This window comes from Bubalus kerabau, chromosome 5 (assembly GCF_029407905.1).
Source record: "Bubalus kerabau isolate K-KA32 ecotype Philippines breed swamp buffalo chromosome 5, PCC_UOA_SB_1v2, whole genome shotgun sequence".
Classification (NCBI taxonomy): domain Eukaryota; kingdom Metazoa; phylum Chordata; class Mammalia; order Artiodactyla; family Bovidae; genus Bubalus; species Bubalus kerabau.
The window spans coordinates 58,736,085-58,755,058 of NC_073628.1; the positions used below are offsets into that span (position 1 = coordinate 58,736,085).

Consider the following 18,974-nt stretch of genomic DNA (forward strand, 5'->3'; position numbering starts at 1 on the left):
TAATTCCAGAGTGACACCAGTGGGGTGTCTTATAGTTTAACCCAATCCTGACACCATCCACCCTGAGACAGCATCAGGTTCCACAGTTTGAGGGCTCAGTCCCACAAGATTTAGCCCTTCACGTCTGATGCCAATCCCAAGCCCAGAATTTCATCTGTGCTTCTGACTGCCTGGCTATAAATCAGAGGTTCCTGTGACTTCTTCCTTAGGTTCCATTCATTTGCTAGAATGACTCACCTAACTCAGGAAACCAGCTTACTCACTGGATTACTGGTATACTACAAAGGAGAATAAGGGCTGCATAAGGTTAGGTCTTGTACAAAGGAACTTCTGTCCTCATGGAGTTTGGGGCCTGGCACAGTGGCACTTGAAGTGTTCTGCTTCACCAACCTGGAAGCTCTCTGAGACTCATCCTTTTGGGTGTTTATGGAGGCTTCATTGCTCAGACATGACTGATTAAATCATTGGCTAGAGGTGGGGCTAAAAGTTGGTTCCTCAGGTGACCAAGCCCTATCCATAGGTTCTATAGGGACTTTCCAAAAAGTCACCTCATTAATACAACAAAAGACACCTTTATTGCTCTCATCAAAGGAAATGTTTTAGAAGTTTTGTGACAGAAAAGGGGATGAAGACCAAATGAAAGTGAAAGTCACTCAGTCGTGGTTGACTCTTTATGACCCCATGGACTGTGTAGCCTGCCAGGCTCCTCTGTCCAGGGGATTCTCCAGGCAAGAATACTGGAGTGGGTAGCTGTTCCCTTCTCTTGGGGGGTCTCCTTGACCCAGGGATCGAACCGGGGTCTCCTGCATTGCAGGCGGATTCTTTACCAGCTGAGCTACCAGGGAAGCTTGAAGACCAAATATACATTTTCAATTAAAAATCTCAATAGATACTCCAGTCTTCTGCAGAAGAACAAAAACACAAACAAAACCTTGGTAGTCACCCCAACTTCTTCTTGCAAGAGGCTGGCCCCTCAGAGCAGAGTGCCTGCCAGAGGATGTGTTCCAGCGGGTGAGGTCAGAGGCACGGGGCAGTCCCTGCTTCTCAAGGTTGAGGTGGGATGGCAGAAGATTAGGGGCTAGAATTGTGCCTCATTTCCAAGTCTCAAAGAAAAAGTCAACTGCCATATCAGTAAACAAAGGATGTTGCAGTCATCAAGCCATCACATTATAGCCACCCCTGCAGGTGGGTCCCGAGGAAACTCAGGGTGGAAACAGATGCCCATCATCCAGCTGTCAGGCACTCCAGCCACCCCTCCCTCCAGTGATGGACCTTGAGGCAACCCAGGGTGAGAAAGCACAGAATACTGGTCCCAGAGAACTGAGGTGCACGGTGAAGGGATTATTTCAATGAGCCCAGCTTCTTGCATCTTCTCATACACAGAAAAGTGCTACCTCCTGAACTTGAGATACCTAGTTTTCTTTAACTAATGGTAATCTTTTGATGTTCCAGCTATCTGGTCTTTGTTGCAAAAACTATGTTTCCTGCTTTCTCTCTTTTCTTTTCAGAGCAGTCTCTCTGCATCCTGAGCTTAAGTCTTCAATTTCATCCACCAAATAAAACGTAATTGTCAACTTGTGGGTTGTGCAATTTCCTCAGTCAATAGAAGTCACCCTAAAATGTTAATGATACCATATTTGAATTAACTGCAACTAGGTGATATTCCCACAGCTCACAAGACCTATCTGGGGTCTTGGCTCACACAGAAGAACCCCCACCTGAAAACCAGTGGTGTCAGGGGAAGAGGAGACCAAACTTCTCCCCTTATCCACAGAGGGGGAGCTATCTGAAGGAGGCCATGCTGAACCCCTTGGGAAGAACGTAGTGGGGTCAGTGTGAGCTGGAAGCACAGATGCTGCAAGACTCTTGTGTTGTAGCCTCTTTTGGGGTGAAGGTAAGGAGGTAGTGAACACTGCAGTTTCCAGAGCTCATTTCAGTGGAACACCCTATTCATGGATAAGAGATTTCTTGAGAAGTCTCTTGCTGCAGATGCTCAGACCATGAGTACAGATGGAGGTGAAGGTTTCCTGAGTGCTTTGTAACATAGCAGGAGGGACAGAGAGGGGAAAAGGGAGCCACTGGGGTGGTGGTAGGTGGTGTGCCTCACTTTAGGTCCCTTGGCATCTCGCACTCAATCTTCAGCTAGAAACTCAGGAAGCAACAAAAAGCGTAACCTTGGTTCTCCTTGGGAATCAGTAAGAGGCCTGGGCTTTGGGGATAGTGAGGGTGCTCTGGGGTGGGCGGCGTGTGGGATGGGAAGGCAGGCAGGCGTGGGGAGGCCCAGAAGCAGCATCACATAAGTAGAGGGAACACGGGGGGTCGGAAGTGGGAGGCCTGCTTCAGGAGCTTCCGGAAACTGGACAAGGGCTTTTGACTGGGGTTGAGGAATTCAGGTGCAGGCTAGGATTAATCCAGTCCTCAAGGGGAAACCCTTTGGCATCTGAATTACATGTGTATATGATAATAACATTAATAGATACTATTTACTGAGCTATGTGCTAAGTATTTTTTACATGTATTCTCTCATTTACTTCTATGCTCATAACAACCGCAACAAGGTTTGTTATCGCTTCTATGAGATTCAATCCATTAAAACGTCATTCTTTGTACTCCATTTTAAACTAGGTGACTTTGAGCTTTAAAAAAAAATCCATTTCTGATTATTTTGAAATCTATATACATCGTAAGTGGTGAATAAAGACAATGCTCCAGATAGGCAATAAGCGAGAGAGAATGATGGCTGGGCTTTAGAACATCATCTGTTTTTACTCACTTGCATGCTAAGTCAGTGATGGTGATGGTGGTGATGACTCCTGAAATTCAAAGGCCCTCATATCAGAAGGGATTTGGAGAGGTCTTCCAGTATGTCTTCTTCAACTAACGAAAGCCTGATTCATTCCTGAAAGATGTCTACCTTATTTTACAAAATGCCCCAAGAATCTTGAAACCTCTGTCTCTTCCTAATTTTCAAAAATTGATTAATTTTTGGCTATGCTGGGTTTTTGTTGCTGTGCCTGGGCTTTCTCTAGTTGCAGCAAGGCAGGGCTACTCTGCGATGGGGAGTGCAGGCTTCCCATTGTGGTGACTCCTCTTGTTGCAAAGCACAGGCTCCAGGCACTTGGGCTTCAGTAGTTGTAGCAGGCAGGCTCAGTAATTGTGGCTCTAGAGCCCAAGGGCTTCCAGAGCGCAGGCTCAGTAATTGTGGTCCACGGACTTACGTGTCCCTTGGCATGTGGAATCTTCCCGGACCAGGGATCGACCCTGTATCCCATGCATATGCAGGCAGATTCTGAACCACTGGACCATCAGGGAAGACCCTTTCCTGAATTTTAGCCAGAGTTTCCTTCTTTTATATGTTTATTCTTTTCCTCCATTAAAAAAACAAACAAATAACTATAGAATAGCACAAGGCTTCCTTCATAGCTCAGTTGGTAAAGAGTGTGCCTACAGTCAACCCACGTTCAATTCCTGGGTTGGGAAGATCCCCTGGAGAAGGAAATGGCATCCCACTCCAGTACTTTTGCCTGGAGAATCCCATGGACAGAGGAGCCTGGTGGGCTATAGTCTATGGGGTTGCAAGAGTCAGACACAGCTGAGTGACAGTACACAGCACACACACATAGAACAGCATTTTGTATTTTTTCCCTGAACCACAGCAAAAGGAAGTTAAAGGAAGCAAAAAGAAGTAAACTATATGGTCATGGGCAACAAGAGATTGATGATAAATGGGAAGCTGGGTTTGGGGATAGAGAAGCTGGAAATAACTAGTTCAGCTTTCACCAAGACAGAAATGCCAGATTCACTCCAATTCTTAGTTTTCAAATTCTGGGAACCATGGTGTGGGTAAAGTTGTCACTTGGGGAGTCTGCCAAAACCTGCATGTTTCTTTAGATTTTTATTTGCAGCAAGATTTCTCTGATTTCTTCAGAGCTTGACTGGGTGAAATCTTGGCTTCCAGCCCTGTATACATTTGCTCCCTTTGAGAAGGGAAATTACTATCACTTATTGAATATCTACGCTATGTCAAGCACTGAGCTTTGATATTTCATATAATTTGTTCATCTCAGCCATCTGGAAAGGATTACTATTCCTACCTTGCAGATGAGAGCTCTGATGTTCAAAAATTAAAGTGTCATCCCCATGGTACCCTGACTGGTAAGTGATGGAGGTGGATGGAGCCCAGCTGTATATGCTCCATAATGACTCACATGAAGATCATGGGGGCATGGTGTCTACCTGCCTCCCTAAATTCTGATTGAGGTGGTCATGCTTTCTCCTGAGCATCTCCCTGCTCTCCTCCTCTAGTTTATGAACCTACACTTTGCATTCTGCCAAGGATGAAGTGGTTCATCTCACATATTTACACATATTTGAATCTTTACTGTCAGCTCTAACTCATAACATCAAGTTGGGCCTGTTCCGCAGTCTTTCCCTTGCCCATCTTCCATGGGATGAACACCGACTTTTGCATATCTTTTCACCCAGGGTGGCATCTGCCAGACCACACATTCCACTCTGGAGGGGGCCACCTGAGAGCTGTCTGGGCCCATCCCTTGGCCTGTGTGTCGGACAGTGTGTGTGCCTGAAGAATGCCCAGGGTGGGCATTAATGCCCAGAAATTAATGATTCAGAGGGGTAGCTGCCAACACACCTGAGGGCACAGAACCCACTCTGCTAGGCTGAGGAGGGGCCAGCCCACTGTGCTGGGCTGAGGGGCCAGCTCCTCTATCTGGCAGACGGTCTGTTTTTGGTAAGACTGCACCAGGCACGGTATAGCGGAGAAATAAGGCCATGTGGAGACAGAGTTGTCACTGTAGCTTTTAAAATCAAATGAATAGCCTTTACAAACTTCTGCCCAAAATCCTTCAAAAATGGATGAGAATAACCCTGACCCCACTTCCAGCTCTTCCTCAATCAGTTCAAGCTGAATGAAGAGCAATCCTATTTGGAATAAGAAGATGGATACAATTCAGGATGGTGGATGTCCTCTCTGAGTCCCCTTGACCTTCTTCAAAATGAGAACAACTGGCTTTGGATTTATTATCCAATTATTTGTTGGATAATATTTATTTATCATCCAATTATTATGCAATCCTTGAATCCCAAAGACCATCCTTAGAGCAAAACATGCTCTTTGAAGGCCGAGGACATGGGAAAGCATGGTTCTCCACAGGGAGGGGAGTGGGAGTATCTCAAACTGGGAGATTTGGGGAACTGGGCAGGATGAGAATACAGAACAGAAGGGTAGGCTGTGTGTAACTCTGCTGTGTCTGGGAGAGAAGCTGCCCTCCCCAGGAAGTGGAATTTAACAGGAGGTGCCCCTGACTGAGTTGGCAACTGGATGGAGAAGGCAATGGCAACCCACTCCAGTCCTCTTGCCAGGAAGGTCCCATGGATGGAGGAGCCTGGTAGGCTACAGTCCATGGGATCGCTAGGAGTCAGACACAACTGAAAGACTTCACTTTCACTTTTCACTTTCGTGCATTGGAGAAGGAAATGGCAACCCACTCCAGTATTCTTGCCTGGAGAATCCCAGGGACAGGAGAGCTGGGTGGGCTGCCATCTATGGGGTCGCACAGAGTTGGACACGACTGAAGTGACTTAGCAGCAGCAGCCCCTGACCAACCCATATTAGTCAGCCTTGTGTTGGTGCCAGGGCCCCAGGTTCCTACCAAGTCATACTTTAGAGCTAGCCCCAAGCTTCCCTGTTTATCACGGAAATTAATAAAAAATAAAGTGAGCTTTCATCAAGTTGCATCTTAAGAAGCAGTTCAACCCAATGCATTGTGGTGGACCATGCAGGAAAGGCCTTCTCTCTTGGAGGCTGGGGTGGGGGGGTTCTGAGATAATACGTGACTCAGCCCATCATGGGAGACCCTGTTGGCTGTGACAGGCCTGGTTCTCACCCAGGGCCAGGAGCAAGGTGGTAGGCTTTTGGGTGTGTGTGTGTGGAGTGTATACAGAAACTGTCACACCCACACCTCACATGCACCCACACCCCACATGCCAGAGCAGGGTGTAGTCATTTGTTGTCCTTACCTTAACCCTCTCATCATTTTCAGAAACACCGAGCCTTGATGTGCTGGTCCTAAGGACATTGTCCAGAAATGCTCAGCAGACCTACAGGGCACACTTTCAACCTGCTTCCCTTTATCCGCCCCCCATATTTGGGCATCGTGGACTCCAACCAGGTCACGTCTCTGAACAGTATTTATTTCCTAAGGGGAAGCAGGGGCTATGTCCAGCTATGTCCAATCTCCAGGCTTGTATTCGTAAGCCCATACCACCTCCCCACAGTACCCTCTGGTGTGTTTGCAAGTTGCATGACTTGGTCAGGGAATTTGGGATTAATATGAGTCATTAGATGGCTACTTCCCCAAATTAAACAAGAAGCCACAACACTAAATATGATCCTGAACATTTAATCTCTGCTGTTTCAGAAGACACTTTAGAGCTTGAAGAGCTTTCAGGTTAGACTTCTGTTGGTGACTGCCGGTCCTGAGGGTGCTGTGTGGATAGACAAGGGCCCTGCTGGAGGGGAGGGGCCTGCAGTGTGGGCAGGAATGGGAGCCCCAGCTCTGATGTCAGCTCTGTCACTAATGGCACAGTGACCATGATGAGTCACTTCCCTTCCCTAACAGGATTGGATTAGAGTGTCTCTACAGTCCCTCCCAGCTCTGACAGTCTATAAATAAATAATTAGCAGAGAATGTAATGTGCTGATTTTCCATAGGAATTGAGGAAATCAAAAAATAACTTGCAATCACATAGACAAAGGCTTTCAAGAGTTTCTTGGTATTTACAATGTCTCTAGGCTTGAGTTCCTAACTCACTGTTGACCCAGCCCTGGCTTCAGTCCTGTGCAGATGGGAGATTCAGAGCAGGAAAAACAGGGATCTCGGAGTCAGGGCCCGTCATAGTTTATTACTGAATTTAACAAGCCCAAGGACAAGACCTTCCCCAGGGGAAGTGTGGTGTGTAGACATTCATCCCGCCTCCACAGACCAACAAGTGTCAGGATGTGTCTGATCCTCAGGACTAAGGACAGTGAGAGAGGGCCGCAGACAGACTCCTTGGCTGTGGGCCCCTGTCCAGAAGGCCAGAAGTGAGAGGGGACTCCAGCAAGGGCTGAGCCAGTCTCCATCCACTGCCGGGATTCTGAGGGAGCCACGTTTCACGTGACCCTGCATTTGCCTAATGTCACGGGTACATCTATTGTCTCATTTAACTATTTTTCTCAGGCTCAGCCATGCCTCTCCACTCAGTTCTAGGCTGAACTCTACCCGACATAAGAAAATTTTCAACCAGAGCAGAATTCTGAGCAATGACTCCTTGTGTCATATAAATAGCATCAGTGATATATACAGCCTATAATACACACACACACACACACACACACACACACACACACACAGAGCCTCCTGTGGAAATCCTCTTCAGGATCATTTGCGCAGGCACTGAGGGCTTCCCATGTGGCTCAGACGGTAAAGCGTCTTCTGCAATGCAGGAGTCCCGGGTTCAATCCCTGGGTCAGGAAGATCCCCTGGAGAAGGGAATGGCAACCCACTCCAGTACTCTTGCCTGGAGAATCCCATGGACAGAGGAGCCTGGTGGGCTGCAGTCCATGGGGTTGCAAAGAGTCGGGCAAAACTGAGCGACTTCACTTTCATTGGCACAGCTTCTCTGAATATAAATGTGTGCTCCAGTCTCTTCCCCAGAGACAGGAGACCACTGGAGAGGAGCTGACCCCGTACAGCTCCTGAGTCGAGCTCTGGGCCCCAGCCCGGGCAGTGGGGTGCGGGGCGGGGCTGTGTGGCTGGGGCTGGTGGCCAGCGGCCTACTCCTTCAGCAGGCCCAGCTTCTTCAGCGCCTCCCTTCTGTGTTCATCTGACACCCCCTTGGGGGAGATCCTGACACTGACACAGGGGGGCCGGGGCAGCTTGTCTCGGCTCTGCCCCTGGAAAGACAGGCGCTTGGGGCCCCCCTCCTGCTCCAGGTCAGCCAGCTTGCCCACCTGGATACCCTCGAAGTCCTTCCCGGTGCCCAAGGAGGCCGGGCGCGGCCGGGAATTACGCAAAACGCTGGGCGAGATCCTGTCCAGGAAGGAGCCTTTTTCCAGAGAGGTGCTGGTTTGGGGGCTGGGAGCCTTCTCGGCTGAGAGGTAGCTGCTCAGCCCGATGCCTGACCGCTCCAGGGTGTTGGACTTGAAGCTCATCTGTCTGAGGCCAGGGACACCGCTCTCCTGGAGGGTTAGCCCGGAGTCTGGCTTCCGCTGAGTCAGGGGACTGTGTGCCCGCGGGCCCTTCGGGATAGGAATTGGCGTGGATTTGGCAGCTGGAGCTGTCCCCGGAGTGGGTTCCTGGGCGGGAACCAGAACCTTGCTTGGAGAAGGCGGCCGGGCCAGAGCTGGTGCTTTCCCTGGAGAAGGGCCCTGCGTTGGTGCAGCGGCCGGGGCCCTTCCGGGGACCTGAGCTGGGGTCGGGGACACGGCCTGAGCGCCAGTCTCCTTGAGCCTGACGGAGGGCCTACTTAAGCGGGGGCTGGGCTCCTCCTGGTCCTGCGGCAGCCCCAGCTTCTCCAGTGCTTCCCTGCGTGCTTTCCTCTGCTCCTGCAGCGAGGACGAGGCGGGGCTGGGGTCCCCGGGCGCAGCCTCCGAGTGGCGGGACAGCCGGTTCTGGGGGTCGCTGTGGAAACTGCTGCGGCTGCTCTTCAGGACAATGTTTGGCGGCAGTTTCCGGGGCTTAGGGGCCGTGAGGGGGGCCGGTCGGGCACTTGGATGGCCCCCTGACAGGACGGCCGCATCTCCAGAGCCTGCATCCCGAGAGGACACCAGGGGAGGAGGCCGAGGTGGCGCAGGTTCCCCGGTTGAGCCTTTCTCACTGGCTTTTTGGGACATGGCCTCTGGAGCAGGCTCCCTGTTTCTCTGGGAGCTAAGTGATGGGTGGACCTGGGGCCTGGGGCTCAGCTCCCCTGGTCCTCTGGGCAGGCTGCCTTGCCCACGCTGCTGGGGCTGAGTGTCTTGGAAAGCCTCCGGTTGAGGGATGAGTGCCCCGTCCAGCTCAAGGGCAGTGTCTGGGGGTGCGGCCAGTGTCTGCCTGGGCTCACGGCTCTGGCTGACCTGCTCTGTCTCAGGTCCCGAGACAAGTCCCTCGGATCCCCCTGGATTATGGCTGTTAGTCAGGGTGGTGCTTTTTCTGAGGTTCTGGTTTCTGCCGATGTGGATATTTCTGGGGAGGCTGTAGGAGCCAGACCTGAGGCTCAGGCTTTGGGGCCCAGGTGGATGAGCTGAGCTGAATGGAGTCACTCTTTTTGGCTCTGGTCTTCGGCCAGTTATTTCCTCTGGATGTCCTGTAAGAGTCAGGGGAACAGGTGAAGAAGAGTAGGCAGTGAGAACCCTGGTGTCAAGGGGAAAGAAAACACTTCCCACACTCTGATCTCCAAGTTGCAATGGATGGGTTTTTGTCTGCTTGTTGTTGTTGTCTCTTTGTTCTTGAAGGACGCTTTCTTAGACAACAGATCAATCTTAGCAGATTTATTTCAACCAAGGGTTAGGATTTCCTGGTGGCTGGGCAAAGGGCAGCCCAGACAGCTCTGTGTCCCTGACTCAGGCTCTTCCTAATCTCTACAGATACAGGATGGTTGGGATTCAGGACAGTCCATTTCTTGCTGTCCTGGGGCTCCCAGGTAACTGAGTCCAGTGGAAAGCACTGAGCTTGAACAGCATCAACAGGTGATTTGCTCTTGCCTCACCAGGCATCTGCCTTCTTCCACCTCCACTTCCTGTAAACACCTGGATGACTCTGTAATGGCCACAGCTGTGTCTGCGCCACAGGGTGATATGGGCTCTTCCTTTCCAGTGAGTAAGCATAAGCATCAGGCCCACTGGGCCAGGAAATCAGCACCAGGCAGCAGGGGCAGGCCCACGTCCCCACTTCCTGCTGTATCACCACAGACAGAGGGTCTAACATATTGTCAATAAATACTTGCCAAGTGTATGAAGAAGTGATTGCAGTCCTAATACCAATGGGACTGTCTTCCTGGGATGTATGGCCACACTTACATGCCATCTTTGTCTCCATCTACTGAGCCGCAACATCATTCCACACTCTCTCACAAGGCCCTCAAGGTGCCACCCACTGAAATTAAGGGAGCCCCTCCCTTTTCTTATCTTCTGCAGCCTCATCCTCTGGGTCACCCAGATTAGCTCCCCAGACTGACTCAGGTTTTCCAGGGCCAACCACCCACCCCTCGCTGCTTCTCTCCCCTACCTTGGTGGTCATATGGCTTTAGAATGTCTCCATAAGAGCGTGGGAGGTGGTCAAATCCCCTTCCCTCCCAGACTTTTGATACTTCATACAAAGGCACAAGAAGCTATCTTGGACAATCCCGCCTTCCCTCCAGGGACAAGGCTTTATTCTAGCCACAAGTAGAGAGGAGAGTGCTTGTTCCTTCTTCTGCCCATGACTCTTAGAGCAAAGGGCAGACAAGAGGGAAAGTGGCCAGGAGGATGTAGTCTTTTTTTGTTTTTTTTTAGACAGTCTGTCTTACCCTGGGGGGCAGGCTGGGTCGTGGGCAGTGCTCGGGGACCCCGGGGAGTTGTGGCTTGCTCAGACTTTTCGGTGGACAGCCCGCTGTCAGCCTCGGTGTCCAGGGAGCCAATGGTTTCCTCCAGGAAGAGCAGACACTCCTTCTCTTCAGCGGACAGGAAGTCATAGCTGCTGTCACTCTGGAGTGAGGAGAGGGCGGGGGAGCTGTGACAGGCAGCTCTCCAGAAACTGGTGGGGCCCAAGAGCCACCCTGCCTTGGGGAAGGAATGCCGAAGAACCAGACACCTGCCCACCATGCCACTCTGCAGACCTGCTGGAGCTGCTTCCTGAAGCCGCAAGCACCGGGAGGGCAGAGCCTGTCGGGCTGCGGTCCCCCTGGCACCCAGCTCTGACAGCTGGGCAGGCAGACTGCAAAGGGCTTTTCATTTGCTAAGTCCTGGGTGGAACGCTTACGGGCACAGATTAGAAGGTCCTGGGTTCTACTTCCTCTGTGTGACCTATGTCAAGTACTTCAACTTTGTGTATAACTTAATGATTTGATCTTAAACCTGAAGCAATACCTAAAATGGTATTGCTTTGAACTTTTCAAAGTACTTCTGCATCCTTGATCTGGCATGTCAAGGACAGTATGAGAACAAACAGGAAAGAGAGTCAACTACTCGCTGCCAGGCCAATAGGAACAGTGGCATGACTGGTCACAGATAAATTCACTAAATAATTTATACTTGACTTTGAAATGCATTCCATGCAGAATTTTTCTTCCCCTTGTGTATTTACTTTCCTGATGGCATTTGGCTCTGGCTAACGTTAAAAAAAGTGTGCATTTCTTAAGCAAATAATTAACTTAAGGCAGGAAGGTGGACAGACTGGTATGGGGAGAGGGGAGAGCAACTTAGTGTTAACTATTATGCAGAAATTGAGATACATGTTTTTATAATGAAAAAGCACACAGGCATGTTTGGAAGAACAGGTTATGGCCATTTCAGATTCTTACTGCCGTGTTCTGCAAGGCCAGGAAGATCCATTGAATAGTTGTTCTCCAAAGTTGAAGGTTGAAGGGAGGACAAAAAGGGCAGATGGGAATACAGGAGATTTGGCCTGAGTCCCTTCCTAGCGTCTCTACCCCTCTTCCTAATGTTTGAGTCACTGCAGAGTTATATATTCTTCAGACTCATTCAGATGGCCAGGAAAGATTTTGAGAAAACCCTAAAAGTATCTCAGGCAGAGGGGAAATGGTTGTTGGAATGACTTTTCCAGTCCCTCAGGCTCCATAAGGAGTCATCTGTCAGTTGATTGAGGGAGACCTACATGTCAAGGGAAGTCCCAAATATAGCCCTTAGAAGCCTTGATGCTGGCTCCAGAGGTTCTGTGAACAAAATCTTCTTTATTGCCCTCTTCTTCCTAAAATAGTCTTGCCGAGACTCCAGCTCTGAATTTCTCCTTTGTGGGTGATTCATTTTGACAACCTTTAACTCCTGCCACATTCTGTGTCCAGTGCTATGTAACTATTCATGTTGGTCTCTGCCTAACAGACAGGAAGCTATCTCTGTCGCCCCATCATCTAGGGTCAAAAAGAAATTATATACAGATTGTCTGCACTTTCAGCTTTTGTGCATTATGTGCTGCTTTTTCTACTCCATTTTTACATATCAAAACTCACCAACTAAACATCTTCAACATTCAGTAGAGATCATTATGATCTTTAAACTTTGAAATATCTCTACATATAGGATATAGAGCAATAAAGTATACATTATCAAGGGTTATCATGTATATGATAAGCACCCATAACAAAAGAATGCTTATATTTGGACATAGGGCAGACTTATTTTTTGACACCAATCTTATAGTAATTGAGATTTAAATCCATGCCTAGAAAAACTACAACTTATTACATGTCACAAATAAACACAATGATTTTGGAAGATTCTCAATCTGTACTTACAGATAGGCTATTTCTTTTCTAGATAGAGGCAGGTACTAAATGCTTTACATGTGTTTCATTTATTCCTCTCAAGAACCCTATGAATTCAGGATTAACATTATCCTCATCTTAAAACTGAAACTTGGAGAAATAAAGTAATTTGCCCAAGATCATGGAGCTTCTACGTAGAGAACCCAGATCTGCTTGGCTCCAGAACCCAGGCTCTTAACTGCTCTGTGCTCTTTGATCTTTGTGAAAGACTGAAGTGAGGCTGCTCATTGCAGAGGACTTGAGGAATCCACAGGGATCTACACTCTGTTTTCACTGTGGCCTGAGATCACTGACCCATTCTCTCATCTGAATTAAACCTCCCAACCTAATAAGAACTGGGAAAAAGTCTCATTTGTCTTAATACTGTCTGGGGTTGTCCCACCCTATTCTCTATAGAAGCAGGGGTGACTCAGAGGCAAAATACTGCCTGGCGTGCTTCACTCCCTGACGAGGAAGATGAAAGACAAGGAGCAGTGAGCAAGGACGGTGGTGGGTAGGGCAGGACAGGGCAGGGCAGGGTGCAGAGAGCGGGCCAGGCTGCAGACAGAGAGAGTACGTACAGATCCAGAGCGGGTGGAGGTGGTGCTCATCATACTGTCGCAGCTGCCGACGCGGGTTGCGGGTTCCAAGCCAGGCCCTGCTGGCCACAGCTCTCTCTCGGGCATCGCCTGAAGCAAGGTGCAGGGGTGGTGAAAGGGGCTCCCAGAGGGGAAGTGAAGGGAAGTGAAGAATGTCCCAGGCTGGGCCTGAAAAGAGAAGAATCAAAGCCATGTGTGAGCTGAGCCAGGCTCCAGCGAGGCTCTGCCCAGGCCCTGGAGCAGCATGGCGCCCGGGACACCAAGCAAGCAGAGAGCTGGAAGGGGCCATGCTCAGCCATGCCCAGACCCTGACCCCCAGCCTGCACCAGGGACACACAAGCTGGACACACACATGCAGGAGGACGGACTCAGGTGGTGGAGAAGCAGTTCAGCAGAAGGGAGACTCCATCATTTCTCTCAGTCACTTTTTTCCTCTGAACCAGGGAACTTAACCTAGATTTTCATTACTAGCATTGGTATTACAGGGGTTAAACCTTCGGTTCTGGAGAGTAGCTGGATCTGGGTTCCAATTCCAGTTCCAACATTTACAGTGATGTGATTTGAGGCAAATTACTCTGAGTCTGTTTTTCCTCATTAAATAGGGTTAATAATAATTAGATTAAATGAGAACAGTTAGCACAGTGTAGTTGGTAGTAAATTAGCAAATGCTTAGGAATAATTGAGTCACTACCATTGTTTTTGTAATAAGAAAAAGACAAGATCCAACTTGGATCAAAGTAGACTGAAGCAAGGGAAACAAAATTGTTGTTGTTGTTGTTTTTAAAGGAACAGGGGCAAAACAGTACCTACCTCAAAGGGTTGTCATGAATTTATAATGAGATACTCCTTTTAAAACACTTTGTGCAGTGTGCAGCCCTGTAATTGTCAGCTGCTACCATAGCCACATCATCAACATCATCGCGATGGGTCCCACCACAGCCACCATCATCACCCAAGTCTGGGAGGTGTGTGCACGGCACCCCAGTGGTTGACACAGACCTAGTTCCTCTCTCATGCATCACCCCCTCTGAGGCTGCACTTATTCCCAATGAGGTTCCCTAGCCTGTCTTGAATGAACAAGAGCAAAGTCCTAGGTAGCTTCCTTCCAACTCCAACTCACAGGGAAAGAACGGCTTCAATTTCATTGTGCCAACAGAAATAGCAAAGGAAGGTTAGTGCCATCTGTCTTCAGGAAGTCCTGGGGGTTTTCATATGCCTGTTCGTGGGGAAAACTCCACCACAGTTGGAAAGGCCAAAGGTGACTCTCCCATGTTAAAATGAAATTCTAGAAGAAGTAAGATTAAAAGACAGTTCCAAGATCAAGAAAGGACATGGGGGAAGAGTTTAGAATTAGAATATAGTTTGTTGGATTCTGAATCCATGTTTTCCTCACAATGCCATGTCTTATTTTCTACCATCTTTTCCTATGCTCCCAGTATGAGGAAAAATGTCCTGGAAAACTGAATTTGATTTGACATCTTGAGATTTGGGGTTCAGATTCTAGGGCAGGTTGTCTTTTCAGCCTGTACCAACAGTTGCTTCCAATGCCAAAGTCAGGTTTGGGCTGTGCTGGGGGAGTCAGCCTGCCAACCACCTCAAGCTGACAAGCACAAGGCCTCCTAGAGCTCCTCTCCTGCTGGGGTGGAGGCCCTCAAGTGCCACAGGCAGGGAGGGGCAGAACAATGGAGAAGGAAGAGGGTCAATCCCTTGTGAGCAAGATATGTGTAGTTCACGAGGGCCCAGAGCCTCTTAGGAGAGAGAGAGGGGACCAGAGGGGACAGAGATGAAGTGCAGTGATGAATCAACATGGGTGAAGATAACTCCTGGGTTTCCTTCACGAGTTCCTTCACTAGTTCCCCATTATCCAAAACCCCAATGAAACAAATGAAACGTGAGAAGTCATGCGAGGTGAAGTTCAGTCACCTCAGCTAGCCTCTCCATTAATGACTGACTAGGTCACTGACTTCCAAAGGTACTAACTCATTTCTAACATTCTGTAGGGTTGAGACCAACAAAGAGGATCCATCCCTCATCTCTCATCCATTAGCCTAGGCACACAGAAGGCACTCAAAAAATGCTAGATGAAGACACTTGTCGTTCATTCTAGAGTCTACTGAGTTGCACTGTTAGAAGGTCTCTCTTTTGGCTTATACAGTATTACTGCAAGCTCTTTTTCAAATATTTTATTTCCCAGAAAATATGTGCCTTAATGGAGTTTTGGGAAACACCTTCAGTTACAGTAACATTTATTAGCCCCAGTAGGCCCAGGGCATGCAAAACTTTATTAAGACAAAGGTATTGTTTCCAAGAAGTCAGTGTAGATCCAAGGGTCTGTTTTATTGGCTCTAGCTTTCCTATCTGTAACATGGGGGCAGTAACTGTTAAAAGTGACTCACTGTAATTAATGGAATGTTCTCTGTGAACAGATGAGCAGATGCTGCCTTTTCCTTTCAGAGAAAAATGACTGCCTTGTTCTTCTAAGCATGCATCGGACTTTACAGGGGTTTGCTAGCCTCTCCTTCCTCCCAGGGCAGCCTATTACACTCTCACTTTGGAACCAGGGATGGCTTGAAGCAGCTGGAAGAGATAGAAACAATATGAACAGCACTGCTTCAAAAAACACAGCAGGGTATAGTCTATAAAGTGCGTTCAGATATGCTAATTGAGTTTTTTTTTTTTTTTTAAACTGCTAGCTTAGGCAGGATGTGACATTTTCTCCATTTGACAGCTAAGAAATCTGGGGTTCTTTCTAACCCCTTCCTATGGGAAGTATGAAACAATCTATGTAACTGCATGTATGGGACAGCCTGTGGCTCCCAGCCCTTCTAGAGGGTATCACAAAGGCTTTCCACATGCAAGAGGGCCATGTACCTAAAGAAGGACCATTGGCCACCCTTGATTAAACACTGAAAACCCCAGGAACATCCTCTTTTGAAAATTCAGCTTTTTGTCCCAACAACAGATATTTCCAGAGTAAAGAAATGACATTAAATGCCACTGATGCTCAAGTAAGCACAACAGAATCACCACAGAGATTAACCTGAAGCTGAAACCAAAGCCGAATGAGCCTCAATGTGCTTCCACCTCCTCTCCACACCCAGTGTTCTGATCCCTAAAGTCTGAACTGTGAAGACGCCTTCTCTTCTTCCTACTCCCTCTCCTTCCTTCACCAGGCTGACCTGACCTGGATGCTGCATTTCCTTCCACCAACTTTACAGCCTTGAAACTTGGGGGCTGTTTCAGGGCGGCCATTGAAATCTGTGGTATTTCTACTTGATAAGCGGAGCAACAGGCAAAACACTCAAGGTGAGAGTTTGGTATCTTTGAATACTTGACCTCTTTGGGCAGCTTGAGGGGAGAAAGGAATGAATTAAGACATGTGCACAGCCTGTATCAGGGTCACCCGTGCAAAGGCATATTAAATATTAACTACTCCCTGAAGCCAGCCAAGCTTTGGAGGAGAGTAAAAAAATGGCATGTGGCATTCTGGCGTCTGGACAGGGTGGGGTGGGAAGAGGGCTTCAGCCTCTCTCCTATTTGGCTTCTCTGTACCTCCTGAATAATCTGAAGGCCCTCTTGCCACTCTCCTCCCATGAAACCACCCAAAATCCTCTAAGAACTCATCTCTCTCCCCAGTGGTCAAAGAGATTTCCTATCTCCAGGTCTCCAGTTCTCCTGCTGACCAGTCAAATGTGCCTTGGGCTGGAGAACATCCTAAAAAGCCAAGAAGACTAAAAGTTGCTCTGTATGTGTATCCCTCTCCACAAGCACATGGGCAGGTTTCCATGTAAGTTTAGGCAATTATATAGTTGCCTCTTTCACCAGTGGAGTTGAGAGAGAGTGGGGTGGAAATATCCCCTGTGCAGAAGAGCTTTGCTTGATATCGCAGCTCATCTTTATTGTTGACAAGGTCACCATCTGTGGCAGCCTTCAGTCAGTGAGCTTGGCGGGCTGGTTCTGGGGTGTGGGCTGAACTAGAGCCTAAAGGTTCAGGTGCCAGGAAGAAACCCAATATATTCATTCAGGGCTTGCGTGCCACGCTCTGGGATCCTGACACTAGATCTTCCCACTTCCTTTTTTCTGGAAGCAGGAGGAAAAGGCGTGAAGTTAAGGAAGAGAGTGTTAACCCCCACAAGCTAGATGACGGAGAGCTGACTTATTACTCTGACTTGACTTCTACACCCAGTGTCCATGTGCAGGGAGACCTGCCACACATACTGCCAATTGGGACACCTGAAGGAACGCAAAGCAAACCACAGCACTGGTCTGGTTCTCCTCTCTGGACCTTGCCACAGTACATTCTAATAGGAATTCCTACTAGATTTGACATGCTCTGGTGAAATATTAATGTGGGTGGGGCCCTGGCACAGTTGAGTAGCTTCCAGTTTGCCAGTCCTTGTGTCTATTAACAGGCAAAGTAAGAAATTTAATGAGGTTGAACTCAAATAGGCTTGACTTTGCAACCAGATTATCCGCGGGTTTCCAAAGATGAGCTGGTAACCTGACTTGGAGTTTTTCCAATGTAACCAAACCTCACATCGCCTTACAAACAACCTAGCATGGCTCACACCTTCCACACCCTTCCACAAGGAGCTCCATTATTGCACGCGCGCGCGCGCGCACACACACACACACACACACAGAACACACACACACTGCACCTTTTATTTAAATAAAGATAGACATTGAGTTGATAAAGCTATGGGAAGATTTCCTGTTAGAAATGCAATGGAAAAACAAAGCACTTTTCCTCCCCTGGGCGATTTTCCATTTCTACTCCGTCTACTCCAAATATTCTCTTCCAAAATCACAACTCAATTTCAATTGCGCAGAGATGGAAATTTCTAAAGCAAACCTGTATTCTTTTCTTGTTGCCTGCACAATATGCTTTATCCAACCTAAACAGGCAAATGAAAAAAAGAAAAAAAAAAAAAATAAACAAATGCGTCTCAGCCCTGGTCTCCAGAAAAGCACTCCTGTCTCCAGCTATCAACCTACTCTGGTGCACTACTGGACTCAGAGAGTTGAGGAAGAGAGAGGAAAGTCCCCGAGCTGCGTTATAAAGGGCTCAACTCTGTAGTTCTGACTTCCCACGAAGACCCCGACTCTTGCTGCAGAGTAAGCAATATTTGGTTAGTAATTAACTCACCTTCAATGGGCGGGTGACTGAAGAGGGGAAAAGAAGAGAATACCCTCGTATTACAAAGGGCGGAGACGGAGACAGAGACAGCGTGCCCAGTCTCCTACTGCTTTCTTCTTTTGACCTCTTCCTGACTCACCTGGACAGGTAAGGGCTTCATCCGCGCGGCCTCACCCCACCCAGCCCGACTCCCAGCCAATCCCAGGCCTCCCTCCCCTCGTCTGCTTCCAGCTGTTTCCCCGGGGAGGGCGCGGGCGGGGTCGGCGCACTTGGCCAATCGCCTCTGGCCCTCCTTCCCTCGCTGAGAGCCAATAGAGAGCCTTTAACCACAGCCAAGGGCCGGGAGGAGGAGCCGCTGGTTTGGGCTGAGGCTTGGACAAGAGTTGGCCTGTTATCCCTTTAAAAATTTTTGATACAGAGACACGCAGTCCACTGGGCAGTGTGCTTTTCCGTGCGCCTGTATGAAGCTTGAGTTTCTATCTGTAACTACCTTCTTCCTCTCGAAGTATCCCCCTGAATTATTCAAGGTCAAAATCCTTTGTGACCAGTTTTGCTAGTCGCTTTTCCAGTCTTTCAGAGACACTGTCGTCCTTAAGTGTTTTCCCAGCAGCTCATAATCCTAGCAGCTCCACTCAGGACCACGGATGAAGGCGTCTAAGGACAGGGACGCTGGCCCTGAGACACCGTGACAAAGCTCTTCGGGGGGGAAATAAAACTGTTTTCTCTCTCAAGAG

At 48.6% G+C, this 18,974-nt stretch overlaps 1 protein-coding gene across 1 annotated transcript; it reads right to left on the bottom strand.

Moving 5' to 3' along the window:
• Positions 1-4,742: 4,742 nt before the first annotated feature.
• On the bottom strand, positions 4,743-18,409 carry C5H1orf116 (chromosome 5 C1orf116 homolog). Its single transcript, XM_055583557.1, has 4 exons — positions 18,250-18,409; positions 13,083-13,268; positions 10,549-10,726; positions 4,743-9,348 (listed from the first exon to the last, which is right to left on the bottom strand). Exons 2-4 carry the CDS (start codon positions 13,185-13,187, stop codon positions 7,838-7,840), a joined length of 1,794 nt encoding a protein of 597 aa, XP_055439532.1. The 5' UTR covers positions 13,188-13,268; positions 18,250-18,409; the 3' UTR covers positions 4,743-7,837.
• Positions 18,410-18,974: the final 565 nt, after the last annotated feature.

What these genes read in the sequence shown, in the direction of transcription:
- C5H1orf116 (XM_055583557.1), bottom strand. Translation starts at nt 13,187, where the DNA reads ATGCCCGAGAGAGAGCTGTGGCCAGCAGGGCCTGGCTTGGAACCCGCA. An exon ending in CCTCCACCCGCTCTGGATCT is followed by an intron (nt 10,727 to 13,082) that starts GTACGTACTCTC and finishes TCCTCACTCCAG; the next exon opens with AGTGACAGCAGCTATGACTT. An exon ending in GACCCAGCCTGCCCCCCAGG is followed by an intron (nt 9,349 to 10,548) that starts GTAAGACAGACT and finishes TGACTCTTACAG; the next exon opens with GACATCCAGAGGAAATAACT.